Raw genomic sequence first — 13,981 nt, forward strand, 5'->3', positions numbered from 1 at the left:
AGCGTTACACTGATCTGTAACAGGTCAGGTTTCTGACAGGTCTAGATTTCTGTACCAAAAGTGATCCACTGTTTTTCATGAATTTTTTTTTTAAATTGTAGACCTGTAACTTACATAAATATGTCCGAACAAGGGTTCTAGTAGATATATCAAATGAATTTTTTTTTCTTGTTTTCCCGTGCGGAAAACCTGGTGCGTCTTATAGTCCGGAGCGTCTAATGGTCCGAAAAATACGGTAACTTTCATTTGCCTTCTTTTTATTTACAGAAATATGAGTTGTTTAAATAAGCCTAATGTATTTTGCTACATTCATGGTGAATATTCTCAGCAAAAACATAGAAACATTACAGAATTTGTGAAACAAGCATATCTTGCATATTTTGGTAATAAACTGGGCACCAAGATAAGTATTGGGCTCCCCATATGGTATGCAAAACTTGTGTAGAGGTTCTCCGTCAGTGGAAAAATGGAAAACTGAAAAGTTTGAAATTTGGTGTACCTATGGTATGGCGAGAACAATCATAATGATTGTTATTTTTGTGCTGTGAATGTAAAAGGTTTCAATTGTTACAAGAAAGAAAAATAAAAAGTGGGAGTACCCTGATTTAGAATCAGCAAGATGACCTGTGCCATATGGTGCTGGTGTTCCCATACCAGTGTTCAGTACACTCCCTGATATTCCTGTATCCGACGTGGAGGATATACAGGGTTTGGAGTGTAATCCAGGAGTTAGTAGTGGAAGTGAATATGAAGGAAGTGCTTCATCAAACCAGCAGCTCTCCCAAGAAGAGCTCAATGATTTAATATATGACCTACAGTTAGGTCCATAAGTATTTAGACAGACAACTTTTTTTCTAATTTTTGCTCTGTACATTACCACAATTAATTGTAAATGAAAACTCAGATGCAGTTGAACTGCAGACTTTCAGCTTTAATTCAGTGGGTTGAACAAAAAGATTGCATAAAAATGTGAGGAACTAAAGCCTTTTTTTTTTTTTACACAATCACTTCATTTCAGGGTCTCAAAAGTAATTGGAGAATTGACTCAAAGGCTATTTCATGGGCTGGTGTGGGCAATTACTTAGTTATTTCATTATCAATTAAGCAGATAAAAGGCCTGGAGTTGATTTGGGGGGGGTGGGGTGCTTGTATACGTTAGATTTTGACAACATGGGATTAAAGGCGCTCTCCATGCTGTGAAACAAGCCATCCCTAAGCTGCAAAAACAGATAAAACCCATCCGAGAAATTGCTACAATATTAGGAGTGGCAAATACTACAGTTTGGTACATCATGAGAAGGAAACAAAGCACTGGTGAACTCCGCAACACCAAAAGACCTGGACGTCCACGGAAGACAATAGTGGTGGATGATCGCAGAATCATTTTCATGGTGAAGAGAAACCCCTTCACAACAGCCAACCATGTGAACAACACTCTCCAGGAGGTAGGCGTATTGATATCCAAGTCTACCATAAAGAGAAGACTACATGAAAGTAAATACAGCGGGTGCACTGCAAGGTGCAAGCCACTCATAAGCCTCAAGAATAGAAAGCCTAGATTGGACTTTGCTCAAAAACATCTAAAAAAACCAGCACAGTTCTGGAAAAACATTCTTTGGACAGATGAACCCAAGATCAACCTTGACCAGAATGATGGCAAGAAAAAAGTATGGAGAAGGTGTGGAACAGCTCATGATCCAAAGCATACCACTTCATCTGTAAAACATGGCAGAGGCAGTGTGATGGCTTGGGCGTGCATGGCTGCCATGGCACTGGGACACTAGTGTTTATCCATGATGTGACACAGGACAGAAGCAGCCGAATGAATTCCGAGGTGTTCCGAGACATACGGTCTGCTCAAGTCCAGCTAAATGCAGTCAAATTGATTGGGAGGCGTTTCATAATACAGATGGACAATGACCCAAAGTAACCCAGGAGTTTATTAAAGCAAAGAAGTGGAATATTCTTGAATGGCCAAGTCAGTCACCTGATATGAACCCAATTGAGCATTTCACTTGTTGAAGACTAAACTTCAGACAGAAAGGCCTACAAACAAACAGCAAATGAAAGCCGCTGCAGTAAAGGCCTGGCAGAGCATTACAAAGGAGGAAACCCAGCATCTGGTGATGTCCATGAGTTCAAGACTACAGGCTGTCATTGCCAGCAAAGGGTTTTCAACCAAATTTTAGAAATGAACATTTTATTTTCGGCTTTTTAATTTGTCCAATTAATTTTGAGTTCCTAAAATGAAGTGATTTTTTTTAAACGCAAAGCTTTAGTTCCTCAAATTTTTATGGAATCTTTTTGCTTAATCCACTGAATTAAAGCTGAAAATCTGCAGTTCAACTGCATGTGAGTTGTTTCATTTAAAATTATTTGTGGTAATGTACAGAACCAAAATTAGAAAAAAAAAAGTTGTCTCTGTCCAAATATGTATGGACCCAAGTGTCAAAACAAGCATCTGAACTTTTCGCATCCAGGCTTAAAGAAAAAAAACTGAGACTGCAAGTTAAAATACCGGTTTATATAACGAGAGGTGACACTCCTACCATATTTCAGTGAAGATGGAGACTTTGTGTACTGTTGTAACATCCCTGGACTACTATACCACATGGGAGTACCAGAATGCCGAGCAGAAGACTGGCGGCTTTTCATGTAAATCTTTTTTACTGCATAATGGCAACTGCTATGCATCAATTCTAATTGGTCACTCAACAAAACTTGATTACGAAAAAATTCAAATGGTCCTACAAAAGCTTTGCTATCATGAACACCAATGGTCCATATGTGTTGTTTTAAAAATGGTGAACTTCCTACTTGGACAGCAAAGTGGATACACAAAGTACCCATGTTTCATCTGCTTGTGGGATAGTAGAGCAAAGTAGGATCACTGTAAAAAAAAAGCCTCCAACGGAAAATATGAAAAAAGGTGCAGCAATCACCATTAACGAGCCAACGATTGACAAAGAAAAAAATAATTCTCCCTCCACTACACATAAAAATGGGATTAATGAATCCCATCTTTATGTTAGAGCTCTGAACAAGGACGATGATTGCTTCAAATACATTTGTAGAGTCTTCCCTGGATTGAGTACTGAAAAATTAAAAGCAGGAATCTTTGATGGACCTCAGATTCGGAAACTGAACAATGATTCAAATTTCACAAGTTACATGACTGATACTGAAGCTTCTGCCTGGCACAGCTATGTCATGGTGGTCAATTACTTCCTGGGAAACTATAAAGCACAAAATTATGAAGAACTGATACAAAACTTGCTCAAACTTTAAAAATTTGAGTGCTACTATGAGCATAAAGGCACACTCCATCTCCATAGCCATTTGTAAAAATTTCCAGAAAACCTTGGCGATTTCAGTGAGGAACAAGGGGAGAGGTTCCATCAAGATATAAAGGTGATGGAAGAAAGGTATCAGATGGGATAGACACATGATGGCAGACTACTGCTGGAGCCTTCAATGTGATTGTCCTGATCATCAGCATAAAAGGAAATCATACAAAGTGAGTTTGTTAATGACTTCTTTGTGATTAGTTCTGTAAATATAGAATATATTAGCATTTAAGTATTTCAAAAATTTAATTTTGTATACATAGGCATATCTGGTTTAATTTTGCTTAATTTTCATGTTTCATGAGCCTCATCGTTTTCTATGAGGTGATTACCGAGGTCATGGTTTCAAAAACTAGAGCCAATCTAGCAAAAGCAATACCATATTTGGAATCTGTGCATCTAACATAACCTAAAATGCCCTAAATCTGTTTGGGAAGAAAATGTTTACCAGTGTAATTGTTCAAATGGTGGATAAAGAACCTCAATCAACTTCCAAACAAATTCAAGCTTAAAAAAAAAAAACAAAAAAAAAAAAACATTTTTCAGATGTCTGCTAAAAGCCCAGAAAATGCCTAGAGGTTGATTAATATGCATATGCAGCAAGCACATCACAATGCAACTATCTGTGTGAACAAGTTGCAAATGTTTGTGTTTGTCAAGTAGTTCTTACACCTCACAAGGTGATGCAGCCATGCCTATAGAAACAATGGCAGTCCTACTAAATCACTATTACTGTCCAATTTGTAGAAAATATAATTCATTGGCAAAGTGAAGGGGTTAGTTAAAACACGGTCAAAGGATTCAGGTTTTATTCACTTGCCTGCTTAGTGAGCCTTTATAGTCTTCTATAAGGCTAAGTGACCTTAAATTTAGGTCACATTTCCAGCAAAATACTGAAGGCTTACTGTGCAGGCAGCAATGAAAGAGGCTTCAGCCAAATGATGTAATCACAGAAGCAAGCCATGGCTGTCCTCCTTGGGTAAATAGCTGGTCTAATAAAACGTTACTGGCAAAATCATACAAAAATACTAAAATGATAAAAGATACAAACTTCTAGTAAATGGAACACATTTATTCTGTGGATAATACATACAAAAAAGAAAGAATATTATATACAAGATCGAATATTACATAAATGCTCTTCTCCTCGCAGGCTCCGCCTAAGTTGTGTCAAAGGAAAAACTGACCAAATTCTGATCACCGAATCTATAGAGAGAACATACATTTCAATGAGAACCTGGTATATAGAGCAATGTATTTATTATATATATGTACCTATCAAGCTTAGTCCTACAGAAATGATTCCTTATTTCTGCGGTGATCCCTACTTCCCAATCACCACTTGTGTGGTTCACAAAATACACAGAGCCCTGGGCAGTAGGAAAGAAGAAGATCTCTTGTTCCTCCCTTGTCCCACTGTCACCATCCACACAGCCCAGGGTGCTTTTAAATCATTCCACTGATACAGTGTACATTCTTAGCACATCTTGGTGCCAGGATGAATTAATTCTATGCTCAGGAGTTACATCACCCTAGCAGATCAAGAGGGTTACTGTATTAAGAAAAAGTTTGAAAATCAATGTCCGCATAAAGGAGGGAACTTGTGGATGTTGCATCAGTAGAGGGGAGGTATATGTTGAAGGGTTTAACACAGTATTATGTTTTTATTGATTTGCAATTAGTTGTTTTTCCTTTAGTTGAAAATTATGGTTTTTTTACTGTGTATTCTCTGTTTTTTATGTATCATGGCCCAGGTGTCAGCTCTAGTAAGTAGGGGAGTTACCGTTTTTTTTTTTTTTTGTTTTTTTTATCTGAAGCTTACAAGAGTATGAGATAGGTTTTTCTTTATGTGTTTTGTGTACATTTGGCTCAAAAGCATACCCCATTCAACTGACCCAAAGTAGCGAGATCTTTATCACTAAACACATGCCAAATATCTGCTCGAAATGTGCATTCCTGTAGCAGGTGTCTCAGTATCAAAACTTTTGCTTACTTTTGAAACTTTTTAGGTCAGAATTGTTTTAAAAATTATTTTACCACAATTACCAGATTCCAGTTTTCAGCTATTAACCAATCACTAAAGTATGAATGACTAAATGGATCTGATGTCTGTGGGTAAAACTGTTCATGTCAGAATACAAATACATTGATCCCGAAATGTTCAGCACACTTACTGTGTATTTGTCCCACTTCTTCTCTGGGTCGTATGGCTCCCACCTGCTAGCGGGGAATATGTGTTTGTTTTTTTCATACCAGCTCCGCAGAACCACCTTTCCAGCGTGAGACTACAAAATACAATTGAACCAAAAATGTTGCAGGGCTCAATAATAATTGGGGGTCAGGTTATATTGTTAAGGTGCATAATAGGGATCACCCCCCCTCCTTTATTTCCATCCTTGTGGCAGCCTGGGACAAAAAGGGAGTGTAAATATTCCTAACAGGGGCTCTAACAGCTATAGAAGCTGCACAAATAACCCAATCACTATATCCAGAACTAATTGAAAAAAAAGGTTGTCCCACTTGTAAGAGATAGTATCAGAGTTCCAGAAAGAACATACCGCATCCTTACCTCATCTTTTTCTACAGTGGCGTCACTTAGCAGGCGCACATCTTCATGTACATCAAAGTTAAACAGAGGACCTGTAAAAGGAGAGATTTTACTTTCCCCACAGAAGGAAACACCACTCTTATTCCACAGAAATTCGATAAAGCTGGAGCAAACTTATGGCACAAGCATGTAATGCCAACAAGGAAATAATCAGTTGGGTGATCTGGTAGCTATGCGCAGCATATGTGTATCCGCCAGAGAACTACATCTGCTGTATGCTTTTTCTTGGTCATAAAGCCACCAACAAATGTTTTTGTTTCCAAAGGGATGGATACCTACATTGTTATAACATTCTAAATAAAACACACTTCATTATTACTACCATGTAATTATATAGTGCCAAGGAAATACCAAAATAATGTAGGGCACCATGGTGGTTCAGTGGTTAGCAATCTTGCCTGGCAGTGCTAGGTCCCAGGTGTGGGATATGTTTATTTCCCTAGTGGTTGAACTTGATGGATGGACTTATGTCTTATTTTTTTTTTCTTTTTTTCTTCAACCTCACTTACTATAAATCTCGGCCAGAGCACTATCTGCATGGGCGTTTGTATGTTATCCCTGTGTTTTTGTGGGTTTCCTCCCACAAAAAAATGCAGTTTGATTATTTGGGCTCCCCTTTAAATTGGCCTTATATTAAAAAAAAAAAAAAAAAAAGCTAGAGATATGACTATGGACTTTGTAAAGCAATGCATAACACTGGGGAACACATTCTTTGTGGAGTTAGATCTTACACTTGGTTTTTACTAATTTTTGAGTGGTGAATTCGGAAATGACCCCAGTTTTTATTTTTGCTATCACATCCAGTTTTTACGATACAGGGTACCCTCCATTTTTGTCAAAAAAATACAAATTTTACATACAATGAAATAACTTAAAAGTACTGTTTATTTAATTTTTTTTGTTCATACAGAGGATTTATTATTGCTGACTTTTTTTTTTTTTTTTTTTTACAGTAAAACATTTGAAAAATAAATCAGTAAGCGCTTAAGGTAAAAATTTACGCTTATAGCTTTTCCTGGAGTGTTCAGTGTTAGGAGAATCCCGCCGGATGCTCCAACAATAGTCAATCGAATCCTTCCATGACCTTGAAATCTTAGTGGAACCGTTCACCTTGCTCATCACTGACTGCACCAAGGTTTTCCGGGAAGTTAGAAAGATGGCTATGCAGAAAATGCACCTTTATGCTCATATTGCAACCAAGCATTTTGTATCTCTCCAAGAGTTTCTGGACAATTTCTGTGTAAATATTTGCTCGTGTGTTTCCAAGAAAGACCCTGACAATGGCTTTGAATGATAACTAAGCATTCTTTTCGAGTTCTGACATTGTCCTGATGAAATGTTCATCTTTGATGAGCTGAAGAATATGTGGACCATCAAACACACTGGCCTTTAATTTTTTCAAATGACCGGCTAGGAAATGCCAAAATGAGGTAATCGAAACAGTCTCCTTCAGTTGGCAAAGCTTTAACGAACTGCTTCATCAGACCCAGTTTAATGTGCAGAGGCAGGAATATAATCTTTCTATCAATAAGTGGCTCATGTACAATTTTTGTTTCACCTGGTTTTAGGGGAGATCTTGGAGGCCAAGTCATTTCCACCCAATGCCTTTCACAAACTCTGCTGTTCCACATGCACAGATAATAGGGATACTTGGTGTATCCGGGTTGCTGACCAAGAAGGAAGCATAACATTTTATGGACAACACTGATGACCCAATGGTGTTGGTGATATTGCAACAACTCAATGACTCTTGATGTCTGCATATTCTTCACAAAGAGAAACTGAATGGCCAATTGGGACTGACCCAAATATATTGCCCCATTGGGAAGGAGGACACACTTTAAGCTCCACTTTGAGCTATTGATGAATAGTCACCATTCAGTTGAGTTATAGATTGGAATTCCCAATTCCTCCATTAAACAAGGTATGTTATGGCAATACACAAAGCCACAGTCAGTTCTAAAGTACTGCAGAAATGCAATTTCTCTGGTTCGAAAGTACAATACCTTAGTTCCTTTTTCAAGTAAGTGTTTCTCACGCATCTTGATGCTAGGAGTTCTGAAGCCTTCTTCGACAGTCTCAAACCACGTGCCAAATCACTCAACTCATGCTGATCAAATCCCTTAGGAACAGAGTCCTCTTCAATTTTAAACTCTTTATCATTGTTGTCACCTAGTTCATCACCATAATCATGTTCTTCATGTTCTTCAAGAGAGGGTAGTGTAACAAAAACCGGCACTAGGATTTCATCTGAATGAGCCACTGGGCGTATAGCCGATGTTTTTTTTTTCTTGTTATATCTTGATGTTTTCACTATACAAAAGTAACAGTCACTGAAATGATCTCCTGGCTCTTGCCAAACAATAGGTATACCATATGGCATCCTATCACGTGTTCCCTTTGTCAACATCCGTAAACCCTCAACACACTGTTTGCACACCTTATGAGGGGCCCACGACTTACCTTGATCACCAAGTTTAACTTTGAAATATGCAAAATAGGCTTGCTCTACAAATGTGCTGATGTTCGCCCTTTGACTGGGAATGGTGAAACTGCCACAGATATAACAAAATGAATCAGGGTTGTTTAGGCACTTACGACATGATCTGACGCGTGTACCACCCTGTCTTGCGTGTAAATGAATAGGCTATACAAATCCAAGCTACAGTAATCGCATTTACCCCCCCCCTAGTGTTCTAATTCTGTCAGCTTTTTGATGAAAAAAGTGATCCTGTTTATATTGTGGGCCTGTAATTCTTAGGATTAACTCTGGGGTATAATAATTATAATAAATTAATATAATACATAATTAAAAAAATAAAATAATAGACCACAACAATGTAATTTATCAAAAAAAAAAAAAAAAAATATTTTATCAAAAATTTCTCACTGAAATTTTCTAAACAAAGGTGCAATATTATTGATAAATAATAATATAAATTGAATGCAGATTTTAGAAAAAATACTTACAGTTTTAGTAGACATCCCGTAATAATAGACATCTTTGCGTTTCTTCCTTCCTCTGTCATCCGTCTTTGAGCAGCAAGCCACGCACATCCTTGTAGGTGCCGCCTTTTTCTGGGATGGTGGGATGTATTCAATGAAGTGACGACTGGTGACGACTGGGTTGACAGCGGTGGAAGCACGACGTCCAGGTCTATTCGAAGCCACTGATGGTGTTTGGTGGTTCTTGACTATGGATTCGGAAACTTGCAAAATGAAGTCTGAATGATTCACAGGCCTCTGACTAATTTTTTTTGTACAGAATGTAGGCATTCCATAGGCACTGCTCAACTAGATGCCTAAAAATCTTCTTGTAGTACTTCCTTTGCCGTTTCCTCATCGCTGGGTAGAATGTCATGGCTTGGTCAGCTCTGTCCACACCTCCCATGGTGTTATTGTAGTCAATCACCACCTGTGGCTTCATCACTTCTTTCCCACGTTTTGTGTGTACCAGAACGGCCCAAAAACAGCCAAATGTCATCCTTGGTCACAGGTTCCCATTTTCTGCTTCTTGCAAACCTCAGGTGTGGAGCACCTTGTTGTTGTCCAGCGTACCTGCATAAAACAAAATAAAAAAGGCATTTTAGAATATGTTAAGTTATAGTATGAAGGTTGCAGGTAATATCTTAGCAAACACAGAGCAGCATATATGTTTGCATAAAAAAAAAAAAAAAAAAAAATTAGCAAAAAATTAAAAAAAAGTTAAAAAAAGCAAACACAAGAGCGGCTTACCCCTTTGTCTCAGCAACATTTTTTTTCGATAACTTCATCGGTCAAAAACAACTTCAGGTATGCCAGGGGGTCGTCGCATTTTTCAGCCTCAATTTTCATCCTAGGTGCGCCGGTGAATGGAAATCTTGGTGGTGCTGCCTGGTCAATAGGACACCATGTGCGCACAGTACTGACCTCAGGTTCAGAATCGTCGCTCAGTTCACTTTCGCTGTCTAATGACAAATTCCTGGTGAATCACTATCGCTTGATTCCACAAGGGACTAAAAATCGCTATTGCTGCTTTCAAATCCCTCCATAACAGCGCTTGCGCCGGCGAGATGCCTTTTGGATGCCATGTGGTCTCCAGCAATCAGTCAGGAACAATCAAGGTGAAAGACAAAGTGATGAAATGATACATTCAGGAAGTGATTTATAAGCCATCAAAAGGTCAGATCATAATCGGGGCTTATAGTGGGCAGAATGTAAATCAGGGCACTGGGAAATGATGCTTGGTGCACTAAAATGTGTTTTTAAATTTTTATTTTGATGTGTATTTTACTGTAAAAAAAAAAAAAAAATTAAAAGCAGGTTCCATGGTTTCTGGGGGCGGGAAATTTAAAAGCAGATTACTATTACTCCACCGCATCACCCAGATGTCACATTTTGCCGGGTGATGCGATGGGGATGTCCCCGCCCTGCTCACTCCACTGAAACCACCAACTAAGCTGGACGCTCACAGCCTCCGGGTGATCCGAGCAGCTATAGTAAATTACGGGGGTGATGCCAGCGGGAAATCTCCGCTGGGATCACCCCCCGGAATTTACTATTGGTGATTGCATCTGCAGTTAGATGTGATGCACCATGCAGAAATCCTGCATGGTGCATCACATCTAACTGCGGATGCGAACAGCTGCGTGGCCGGGACCTGGGCGGCATTTAAAAGCAGATTACCAAGTAATCTGCTTTTAAATTTCCCACCAGGCCACCCCCCCCCAACATGACAGCGGGATTGTCCGATCGCCTCTGGAGCGCTAGGCACAGGTAAGAGGGGCTTCGAGTTACTCAGAGTGTGACTCGGGGTTACCGCTTTCTGCAAGTTTTTTTCCACCCCGAGTCACACTCGGGATTACGGCTAGGGAGGTTAATATAAGTGGAGAAAAAAAACTGACGTGATAGAAGAAAACTAACTGCACTTCAGAATTAGCATACCTATTTTAGTGTAAATAAGCTTAAAAATTGAAGTCAACAAAAAATTGGTTTAAAATTGTTCCCCAGTGTAATAAATAAGCGCTCTACAAATACTGAACAATATTAATGTCCCCACAATACTCATAGTCCAATACCCACAACACAGTTTTAAAACAACTTTGGTGGGAAGCCAATTAATCTACCAGTATGTTTTCTGGATGTGGGAGGAAACTCACATAAACACAGAGAGAACATATAAACTTCATTAAGGCAATATATCATTAGGAGTAAAGGGTAAAGGCTTTTCTACTGTTTAAATGATTAATTATAGCCACCCCTTTAGCAATTATACAACAATGAATGCAAAAAAATAGAAGACAGACGGGTTTCTTTGCGGCAAAACAAATGTGTATTTATCATCACATATGGAGAAAAAAAAAATGTTTATCTCTTTTTCAAACTAAACACAATGAACAAAATTATACAGCCAAGGGCTTTCACATTTTTGGGTTTATCCCATTGACATCATGGGGTATTTGTGAACCTTACAGTAGACATATTACTAAAACTGGTTCAGAGAGAGCACGGCTTAATCACAACGCGTTTCGCAGTTTGGCTTCATCAGGGTATACGTGTGTGTCGTTCTGCAGAACTGTTTTTTAAAAATACAAACATATTTGCATTTATAATTATTAATATATGCTAAATATGAGCGAAATAATAAACAAATAATGACAATATATAAAATATCATATGTAATTATATATACTAAAAGGTATGGTTTTATAGATATCCTATTACAATGTCATAGCGTAAACATATATATGTTATGTTCAGAACACAGTCATTATGGACAGTATGTGATGATTGTATTTAGCGTAGTTATATGTATAGTTGTAAGATTTGATGTTGATACAAAAAAAATCAATTATATGAAATAACAAAATAGATTGGATGAAATAAAATTAAGTAAAAGAAAACTCAAACTTTCAATATTAAATTGGTATTAATGTGTGTCAAAAGTGAACTTGCTGGTACCCTCTGATCGACAGGGAAGCTTTGCTGATTTCATTAATTTCGACTATACTTCTAAAATAGATAAAATATAGATATTGGCCCTGATTCATCAATAAAATCTGCGCTCTGGAGTCAAGTGCGCTCGTACACTCGCCTCCTAACTGCCAGCCGGATTCCTGGCTTGATAATAATGAGCAATAGGGGTTGCGAATCTGCCAATTAAGGCGATTAGATTTCAGCTGTGCGATTAAGGAGGATCTGTTAAGCTGTCACTGGTGAGATAATAGCAATTATGTTGCTATATACGCCAGTGTAAAGCTGCCGGAGATGCGCGGCTCCGGCCGCGAGCTTTTTCAGTTGCTGAATAGCGCGACGGCGTACGATTTCGGATCGCGAATACGAATGCGCGAGCGATCATCCGATTCTGCTTGATGAATTAGGGCCATTGTATCATTTATATTTGTAAATTATTCTTGAAATTGATCAAGTTGAAACAAAGTATATGTGGTGTAGATTTAAAGCTTACCTTAATAAAGTGGCAGGAATATTCTGCAGAGCATGTAGCAAAATAGGGTTGCGGTGTATTGCAGAGCGTGCAGCTAAGCAGAAGCCGGTGTTAAACCATCTCCCGCCTTATAAGGGTAAGGAGATGGGTGTGAAGCCAGGAATGCCCTCACCTGCCCTGCCCATCCTACGTGGGTAAATGAACCGCCCCCAATTGCAACGAGGGGCCGCTCACCAGCCCGTGGATTGAATCCTTGGCTGACGGGACAGATATCCCAACCACGTGTGGCGATGTATCGTCCCGCGCGGCGCAGGGTACTAAGGCGTCCTTATTTGGGAGCTGGGTCCCCCACTACCCACGGAGGGTGGGCAGAGGTAGGAGAGGACACCAATGTGGGAGGTATCAGTGGTGGTTGTGAATGAGAGGAAGGGAGAGGTGGGGAAGGGTTGTGATTGAAAGGATTAAATAAAATATTGAGTAGCATGTATGTTACAGATCTATGGTGTTTGTGGTGGGAGGAGTTATGTAAATATTTTTTTTGTAATAGTGTGTGTGTGTGTGTGTGTGTGTGTGTGTGTGTGTGTGTGTGTGTATATAAAAAAAGGGGAGGGGGATTATTTTAGGGACAGAAGGCCCCAGTGTAATAAATGGGCATGAATATAAGGATCCATTATCCTACTGCATATAGGTAGCTTCTTGCAAAAAAGTTTCTGAATGTCAATATCAGAAATGCAATTAGTATAATAGATAGGGGGTAACAAACCATATTGGAGAAATATAGCCATTGTACTGTCATCTGGACACATAAGTTGCATTGGTCAGAGCTGTAAGTCATTAATAATTAGGTAGGAATGCTCATATTTAGGTCCACTGTGCCATCTAGTGGCTATTTACCATTATTAAGCTATAGTAGTTCTGTGATGTAATTTCCAGCTTTCAGCAGAGACTCATGGGAAGAAGAAGATAGGAGCTGACATTTTCCCTAGCCTCATGAAAGAAGCAGCTGCCTAGCGTGTGCTCTTATGAAGGCATTGCCGGTAAAAGATTAACCAAGGTTTATTTAAAACTGTTTACTGTGTTGCAGCAGATGTTGGAAAGTATGCGTTAGTTATATGTGCTAGGGGCTACAGTTATTGTTATATGCTACCAGATTGTATTCCTTAAGCAATGTACGTTTCATGATCATCCTAGGTAATCTTCTTACAGCGTTTGTTCATTTCTTTAGTTTACCCATTTCTACGTCCGGTTAATAAAGCTACAGACTTTCACACAAGTCTCAATTTATTGACTAGTAGAGTGGTGTACATATTTGCGAGAACAGGACAGCCATAATCGGTAATGGTTAAAGATATATTGATATACATCTACGTGTAATAAAAGGTATATTTCTTATCCATTTACAATGATACAACCGTTTCATATACTAGAGGGTATATACCATTTGTGAGCATTAATAACAACGGTGAAAGCTTGCAAGCATTGTTAACTGTATCATGTAGGAATAAGTACAGTTACAGCCTTAATGGTGATCAATGCTGATTCCAAGCAATTGATTACATTCATAACAGTTATTCCTATATGACACAATTTCAGTTCATAAGT

At 38.7% G+C, this 13,981-nt stretch overlaps 1 protein-coding gene across 3 annotated transcripts in view; it reads right to left on the reverse strand.

The window, feature by feature from the left end:
• Window positions 1-4,404: 4,404 nt before the first annotated feature.
• Window positions 4,405-13,981, reverse strand: part of LOC140342797 (protein FAM50A-B-like) — a 36,827-nt gene continuing 27,250 nt past the window's right edge. The window contains exons 11-13 of one of the 3 annotated variants that reach the window (XM_072429144.1): window positions 5,917-5,987; window positions 5,522-5,632; window positions 4,405-4,553 (exon numbers count right to left, since the gene is read on the reverse strand). In XM_072429144.1, coding sequence (XP_072285245.1) covers window positions 4,545-4,553; window positions 5,522-5,632; window positions 5,917-5,987 — 191 coding nt within the window. In that variant the 3' untranslated portion in view covers window positions 4,405-4,544. Of the gene's footprint in view, window positions 4,554-5,521; window positions 5,633-5,916; window positions 5,988-13,981 lie in introns of those variants that run through there. The other 2 variants (XR_011923155.1, XR_011923154.1) reach the window with 2 other exon arrangements.

The sequence above is a fragment of the Pyxicephalus adspersus genome, chromosome W, assembly GCF_032062135.1.
Source record: "Pyxicephalus adspersus chromosome W, UCB_Pads_2.0, whole genome shotgun sequence".
NCBI lineage: Eukaryota > Metazoa > Chordata > Amphibia > Anura > Pyxicephalidae > Pyxicephalus > Pyxicephalus adspersus.